Genomic DNA, 8686 nt, shown 5'->3' with positions numbered 1-8686 from the left:
TTCTTAATTTCAATACTTACCAGCAGAGCACGTACCCTGTGTGTCTGGCCCAACCCGACTCTACCTGGACTCAGCCCGACCTGAAATGAGCCCGAAAGCCGGACCCTGAAGATGGGTCCGAACCAAACTCGACACGTCGTCGCGTCCCATTGGGTTCGGGTCGGGTAGCAGGCCTCTTGTGTAGGGAAAGGGTAGAAGTAAAGTAATAAATGCCAAATACTTCAGATGCTGGAAATCTGAAGTAAAAAACAAAAAGTGCTGGAAATACTCAGCAGGTCTGGCAGCATCTGTGGAGAGAGCAGCAGAGTTAATGTTTCAGGTCAGTGACCTTTCATCAGAATTGGCAAAGGTTAAAAATGTAATAGGTTTTTAGCAAATAAAGCAGGGCTGGGGCAACAGAAAACAAAAGGGAAGGTGTGGCTAGGACAGAGGGTCACAGAGAAAAACTGACAAGGAGGTCATTGGGCAAAGGCAAAGAGTGTGTTTATGGTGTCGTGAAAGACAAAGCATTAGTACAGAGAGGGTGTTAAATGACAGAATAATGAAAGCCCTAACCAAAAGCACAAACATGAAAAAAATTGGCAGGCACATACTAAAAAAAATTGAATGATGAAACAAACTAAAACAAAATAAAAAAGAAACTAAAAATAAAATGGGGGGGGGGGGGAAGTCATGCTCCGAAATTACTGAACTCAATGTTCAATTTATTATAGAAGTAATGTAAGGTAGGGTAGAATAAGGTAAGACAGAGCAGGGTACAGTAAGGCAAGGTAGGGTAAGGTAAAATAAGGTTAAATAACTGTTTCTTGCCTTGGCTGCAGTTGGGTCTCTCTGGTTGGGTGAGCTGGGATGGACCGAATTGGAATCACACCTGTAACTCCCAGTTCCAACATGTCGGGGTCGCAAACAGCACGCGCCCACCTCCGCACCGCGAAAGATGGCACGTGCTTAACGGTCTGTTTGGAAAGGCGGGAAAAGCCGGGCCGGTGGGGCATAAGGGGAGAAAACTGATTGGTGGAAGGGCGTGCTTGGGGTGATGTCACGACGTGCGCGCGGCTTGAGACGGCGGGGTTGTAACGTCTCTTCTCCGCTCGAGTCCTGAGTGGTGGCTGCGCGTGCTGGCGGAGCGCTTTCCGATGTGAGAAGGAGAGAGGGAAGGGGAAGGGGAAGGGCAGCGGCAGCGGCAGCGAGGAGAAGAGGAGGTAGAGTGGAAGGTGGAGGAGCAAGTACTATGGAAAGGCTTGTTGACCAGCGATCGCGGCTCTCTCCCCTGTTCTTGGGGTACCGGCCCTCGGTAAGATGCAGTCTCCTCGGGAACTTCAGCTCCTTGTTCTTGGCTTCGCTGCTCTTATGGCTCCCGGCTTCTGGCAACCCGTTTGGTAAGTAGCGGTCCCTGTTCTGTTGTTCGTTTAAAATGTAAACCCAGTCTTTGCACAGCCCGTCATTGCATTTTTTTTGTGTTCCAGTGATTCATTTTTTAACGCATTTGCTCTATTCTTTATTTGCTGTGAGATCTCGCTCCCACCTTTTAGTGTGTGTGCCATAAACGGTATTGTTTAAAATGCTGTTGAGTTTCTTGTCCAGAGTAACGGTGATGTGGCTTGCTGAGTGATCCCCAATTATTTTTGTTGCTACGGTCACATTATTTGTGCCCGGTGTTTTTATGATATGGTACTGCTCAAGGTTGTACTTGTATGAAGTTGATGGGGAGGTTGGGATTGAAACTGTGTTGTAGGTTCATTGTGATCAGTTACCAACTCATTACAAGTTGTGTTTATTTTGTGGGCAAGATTGTGGCTTTGCCCTGATTACCTTGGGTTAAAATAAAACCATGCCTGTAGCCGGGTGATTAAATCTTCAGGGTGATGATGTTGCACTAAACCATACAGACGAGGCTCCAGGATTGCTTCTCAGCCTTGGCTGATCTCAGCCCAGTTGACAGAACAATTGGCCTTGAACGAGGGGTGGCAAAGATCAGCCGGAGTTCCAGCTTTTCCATGCTGCTCAGTGACTCATGATGGCCAAGGCAGATACATGTACATCAGATGAGCGTGGATGTGATGGCCCTCCACTATGTCAGTACTCACTGTCAAGACTCAGGCCTGAAGCATATCACTTGGGTGAGGTAACTGGAGGGTAATTGACATAAGTGGAATTGTACCCCCAACAAGATCACTGTCTTTGGGAGAGGAGGGTCACAATTTGAAACAAAATGGACTTGAACTTAAATGTACAGTTATTTTTTACATTATAGGTGATCTCATTAAAACATACCAGATTCTGAAGGGGCTTGACAGAGTAGGCACTGAGAGATAGTATCCCCTGGCTAGGGAATCTAGAACACAGGGGCACAGTCTCAGAGTACGGGGCTGATCATTTATGACTAGATGAGAAATTTCTTCACTCAAAGGGTTGTGAATCTTTGGGACCCTCTACCCCAGAGGGTTGTGGATGCTCCAACATTGAATACATTTAAGGCCGAAAGGCAGATTTTCTCAGGGCATCAAAGGAAATGGGGAGCGGGCAGGAAAGTGGAGTTGAAGCTGAAGATCAGCCATGATCATATTGAATGGCAGAACAGGCTCGGAGGGCTGCATAGTCTTCTCCTGCTCCTATTTCCTATGTTCTTATGTAAGGAATGTAAATTTGACCAGCTTGAAAGCTTACTTCAAAATATATGATGCACGGCTTGCTGTGCTGTTAACTGGTTTTGTTTTAGTTGAGAGCAAAGGGGAAAAATGAACCCTTTCTATTTTTCAGGTAAATGAGTGCCGGACATTTATTGTATACTGTTACTTGACTGCATATGTTTACTGAATGACCAATTTTTTTACATTGATTAAATTGTGTGTGTTTTTTTTAACTCCCCCTCTCCCAGTATTATCTTTCCTACACCTAGTATCGGCCCTAATGGCTTCACCTTAGATCTGTAGGGAGAGCCTTTCTCCTATCTACTGATGTTTGTGGAAATATTACAGACTATGACAGTTGAATATACTAAGCAATTAGGTCTCGATCTCTCACTCAGCAAAGGTATGAAGTTGTGAAATCAAGAGAAAATGGTCATGTGTGGACCCAGGTGAGCCTGTGCAGAAAATTGAAATCTCAATGGAGGGGAATAATAGCCTCAAGTGGTATAAACTTGGTTTTAGCATCATGACAGCAATGGACAAATTTTATTTTAATTCTTAGCGGTGCTGTAACTGCATGGTTTTATTCAAACTGTTGAGTCTAGGACCAATGTTGTGTCTGTTTTTCTTCATATTCTGGCCTGGCATATGTATTGGGCATATGTCAATGCTTTGGTGCATTAAGATTGCTGATGAGATATTTAGTCGCTAATGAAACAATGGAATAGCAACACTGAATACACGTAGAATAATGAATACAACGGATTGGGTTGCAAAGTTATTAACTAATTGAAGGCTTCAGATATCTTTGCTCTTGTCTGATTTACAGATATCGTGTTCAACCTTGTGGTTAGGTTACAGTTACTAAAGTCTCTACTTAGTATCTTGTTTTCAGTGGTATTGCATGCTGTTTTCTTTCTTTAAAGAAGAAGGTAAATTGAAATTTTATTAATGATGAATATAAATTCCACTGTTCGAAGTTCGTAATGTGAAAGACAGGTCCGTTAAAACTCAAGTAGTACCATTACTGCATTTGTTCATCCCTAAGATGAAAACCATCTGTACATCTATTTCTCCTGCTGCTACTTGCCCCACTCCATACTGCCCTTCTAAAGTCATTTTGGTCCTGACCACACTCAACCCTCCACTCACGTGATTGGCTGTCAATCTATAATTTCTTTTCCTATCTCATCCAAGAACAACTTCCATGGGACTAACTCCTGCTCCCTCAAACACCTGCCCACTCCGCTGACTAGTCACTGTCCTTTCCTGGCCTCCACGCTGGTTGATGTTACTAATGGCTCTTGTTGTTCAGACAGTGTTCCTCTCCCTTTCTTAGCAGCTGTATTGTCATCAATACCTCTTCAAAAAGCCCACCCTCGATCTGTCCCTCCTCTCCATCTAGCGATCGTTTTCCCTTCTGAGCTCCTTAAACAGGTCAGTATATTCCAGAATAAAAGCAAAATACTGCAGATGCTGGAAATCTATAATAAAAACAAAGTGCTGGAAATACACAGCAGGTCTGGCAGCATTTGTGGGGAAAGAAACAGTTAGCCTTTCAGTTCTGTGACCATATTACTCCCAACACCATGACCTCTTATCTTGTGCAATAACCTTTTTTATGTAGCATCTTATTGAATGCCTTTTGGAAATGTACATTTACTGGTTCCCCTTTATCCGCTCTGCTTGTTACATCTTCAAAGCACTATAATAAATTTGTCATGCACAATTTTCCTTTCACGAAAACATGTTGACTATACCTGATGGCTTATGATTTTCTAAATGTCCTGCTACTACTGTCTTAATAATGGATACCAGCATTTTCCCAATGACAAACTTAGGCTAACTGGCCTATAGTTTCCTGCTTTCTGTCCTCTTCCTTTCTTGACTAGGGGCGTTACATTTGCACTTTCCAATCTGCTGTGACCTTTCCAGAATCTAGGAATTTTGGAAGATTAGAACCAATGCATCCATTATCTCTGTAGCCACTTCCTTTAAGATCCAAGGATGCAGGTCATCATGTTCAGGGGACTTGTCAGCCTTTAGTCCCATTTTTTTTTTCCTAGTACTTTTTCTCTAGTGATTGTGATTGTTTTAGGTTTCTCTATTCCTTTTTCCCCTTGCTTTTCTACTGTTCTTTTTTTTGTCTTCTACTTTGAAAGCAGATATAAAATACTTGTTCAAAGTCTCTGCCATTTCCTTGTTTCCCATAATTAATTCCCCAGTCTCAATCTCTAATTTATACTTTAGCTACTCTCTTCCTTTTGATCCTTGTAGAAGCTCTTACTGATTCATTTTATATTTCTTGCTAGTTTTCTCCCTCTTTGTTATTATTGTTTTAGTCATCCTTTGCTGGTTTTTAAAAATCTTCCAATCTTCTGGCTTATTGCTGATCTTCGCAGCATTGTACACTTTTCCTTCAATTTGATCCCATCCTTAACTTTCTTAGTTAGCCATGGATGCTCATAGTTAGCTCATAGTCTTAATGGTATATATCTGATATGACTGACCGTTCCACTCAAAGCCCCCAATCAAAATATACGATTCTGATTGTGGTGGGAGAAACGCACTGATAATTCAGTCCCGTCCCTCCACCGATCGCCTAATATATCATTTGAAACTTCCCAAATTAAAGTTAGACCCAGCCAAATTGTACCATCTATTAACCCCCGAATGAGGCTAACCAAACCAGATGTCTTTAAATCAACAAATTAACTGTTTAATTAGAAAAACTAAATCCTTAAACACTATGAAGATATAAACAACATTTAAAACAGAAAAAATTAGAGTTCTTGCAAATTTACAGTCCAGTGTTGCTTGAGGTCCTCGCAGCCATCTGATGGGGGAACAGTAGAACAGTCCATAGTCTAACTCCAGCAGTAAGTGATGCTTCCTTCTTCAGTGATGGATTTCAACAATTAACAACTTGCGAACACTTCCAATAGAGTCAATCTAACTTCAGAATTTTTGAGGGATAAAAGATTGTCACAGTCTAACTTCCCTTCCTTCAGCTCAAATTATCAGAGATCTCTGTTTTGGCTTGACTTTTTTTTTAGAATTTTGAGAGATAATAATTAAACAGACTAAAATTCTCTTCCTTCAGTTTAAATGGTTGAGAGCTCTTTTTCCAGGTGCTAACACTAGCTGTCTGACAATCTCCTGTTAGAACAAAATGTCTTCAACTAAAAAGCCAGTTCAAAATTGAATTGTAACAAATGTATCGCTTGATACTCACTCCCAGTGGCTATATCCATGGTAATGAGAAGCACCCTTTGAACTGCAGTCTCCAAATGTTTGTATCCAACAGCAACCGAAAATGCATTTTCTCTAATTCCTGAGGCTTGCTGGTTCTTAAAGCAGTACTGATCCTTTGCAAGCCTTAAAGGCAAACTGCATATTCCCTGGAAAAAAAAAACTACAGGACCATGACGATATCTTTGTTGAGAGTTATGAAATGTCTCCTTAAATGTCTGCCCCTGCTTATCAACTGTTACCTTTTCACCTATTTTCCCAGTCCACTGACGCCAACTCTGTTTTCATACCTTTATAATTGCCTTTATTTAAGTTTAAGACGCTAGCTTCAGACCCAAGTTTCTCACTCTCAAACTGATTGTGAAAATCACCATGTTATCATCTTGCCTAGAGGATCCTTTACTGTGAGATTGTTAGAAAGGAACCAAAATAATCTCCACAAAAAATACAATTTTAAGTTTAATCTCAGCTGTTTTAAATGTTGGTGCACATTGGCTTTTTGAGTCTTTTTCCCCCCCTTTTTTCTTTCCAACTTACTCTGCTCTTGAAAGCATTAACTTCTTTCTTGAGTGCAGATGGCCCTCCCGAGACCTTAGCCTGAGTGAGTGCTCTTCATATGTGGTTTTGGGCAGAAATAGTCAGTTAGCTGGACTTTTTGACTGTGGAGAGCTTCACAGACAAGCCAGTTCTGTTTGTACTCTGTGTCTGTGCATGCACTTACAACAGCTGCCACTGCATAGTGCTCAGAAATAGGAATCCTTAATGTCCATTCCTTTCCTTTCCTGACCCAGGTGCTAAGAGCAATTATGGTGGCCCTTTCTGATTTTGTACGGGAGAGGGGCAGCTCATACGCAGAGAGGGGATTGTGTTGCAATACATAAGACAGAGACCCTCCATTGGCCTGGTTGAAATCAGCCAAATCACCATGCACTGTAAATCAAATTTGGGACCTTCATGGTCTGTATGGCTCAGGTAGTCAGAATATTTAAATATTTTGTTTGGTCTTAAAATGTTGCCATATAAATGCAAAATAAACTATTTTGGAACTCCAGGGATTAGAAGCATGTTCCTTGTGAGGTTGGGCTCCCCTCGACAATGATAATCACCCTTTCCTGTCTCTTGTTTTTGTTTAATCTTTTTTAAAAAAAGTTTCGATACCATATCTGATTGGGGAGGGATTCTTTAATGTAAAAAGACTAGATTTGCCATCGATGTAACTTGAAAGCTTTAAGTCTGCTGGCATGACTTAATCTCATCACCTAAAATGCAGAGATGTGTTTCCAATGTAAGTTTTACTTAATTCTCTCCAAGTAGCTCTTGTTTCCCCCTCCTACTTTGGAGTACATTTTCGTACAGAATCTTCTGGCAGAACTTCTTTGTTTTAAGTGCACAGCACAGTACTGGTAAGGGAAAGAAAGAGCTAACTTTATTTTGTGCATGTCTCAAATGTTTCACTTTACTCACTAATTTGAGCTCCTGTGCTCTGTAGCCAAGCTAAACTGGGTCAGAATGCATAATTGGGTGTGATAGAGATTTGTCACATCCTCTTCCTCCAAGACAGTGCCCTTTGAAAAGCAAAATACTATGGAAACTGGATTCCCTTTTTAAAAAGTTCCGTTACTGGGAGGGAGAAATTCTGTTGAACATGTAGCAAGGGAGACATTCAAAGGCTGGATGCAGCTCTGAGATGAGCCATGAGGCTGATCCCTAGTGTTGGGTTTGGATTAGGAGGAAAGTGTGGAAAGACTTGGGCTTTTCAGCCGACAAAGGAGGTATCCAAGAGGTGAGCTTAGAGGGCTGTGTTAAATTATAAAAGGTGTAGAAAAAAATAACCTGGAATATTGCCTTAAGTTAAACTGAGGGGTGGGCAGTAGAATGAGGGGACTTGGGTTCAGACTTGTAAAAGGTACTTTTTGGATTGGTGTCAGGAAATTCTTCACAGGTAGTGATCAATATGTGGAATAAACTTCCAGTTTGTGTGGCAGCAAAAACCCTTGAATTATTTAAGAAACACTTGGGAACTATAATGGGAGGAAATGTTAAGATCTCTCTGGATAGATGGATTAAATGGCCTCTCTGATCCTTAATTATCTTGTTTTACTCTTAACTGGAGGTAAAAAGTGTTAGTGCTCCAGGTTTAAAAAGAATAATCCAGGAGAGCTAGCTTTTTTTTGTCTGTTATCTCTGAAATAGGTAAGGTTAAAAACAAGTAGGTCAGATACATTCAGTATAGAACAGTTAGGTTCTGATTATAACCACACCTCCAGTTAACTGCACTGCCACATCATCTGAATCTAGTAACATATCTGGGATTTCAGTTAAGTGTAATAGTGTGATATGGAATCATACCAACTCGACTTGAACTTAATATAATGTGCAATGGAATAAGTACACATCAAAATATGGAAAAGGCCTGTCCTGTCCTGGCAAGGTGTAACTTCTGCACACATCAATCCAATGTCTTTCCACCCCACCAGCCACACAGTCAGAGGGAGAGGTGAAAAAAATGTAGGCCAATTTAGGGAAAATAAAAATTCTGGGAAATTCCTCTCCAATCTGAAGATGATGAAGCAACCTCCAGGCAAACACGGGGACTGATTGTCCTTCCCACTCCCCACACTGGTCTCACCTATTTTCCATGTGCCCATTACCCACTTTCAGGAGCCTGTCCAGCTTCCTGTTGGATGCTTGCAGCAATGCCGTCCTCACTGCATGTGCCAGCAAGCTACTGTAGATTCTCTGTAAGTAAGTACATCCTAATATTGAGCCTTGCTCTTTACTTTTGTTACTTATACTTATGTCAC

General features: G+C 41.4%; 1 protein-coding gene across 5 annotated transcripts in view; it reads left to right on the top strand.

Annotated features, from left to right (window-relative positions):
* Window positions 1-1149: 1149 nt before the first annotated feature.
* The window catches only part of si:ch211-1e14.1 (UPF0606 protein KIAA1549), a 405473-nt gene continuing 397936 nt past the window's right edge, over window positions 1150-8686 (top strand). For 3 of the 5 annotated variants that reach the window (XM_068051054.1, XM_068051057.1, XM_068051053.1), the window contains exon 1: window positions 1150-1379. In XM_068051054.1, coding sequence (XP_067907155.1) covers window positions 1232-1379 — 148 coding nt within the window. In that variant the 5' untranslated portion in view covers window positions 1150-1231. The remainder of the gene's footprint in view (window positions 1380-8686) is intronic. The other 2 variants (XM_068051055.1, XM_068051056.1) reach the window with 2 other exon arrangements.

This window comes from Heterodontus francisci, chromosome 18, assembly GCF_036365525.1.
Source record: "Heterodontus francisci isolate sHetFra1 chromosome 18, sHetFra1.hap1, whole genome shotgun sequence".
NCBI lineage: Eukaryota > Metazoa > Chordata > Chondrichthyes > Heterodontiformes > Heterodontidae > Heterodontus > Heterodontus francisci.
This window is presented reverse-complemented; position numbering and strand designations above follow the sequence as displayed.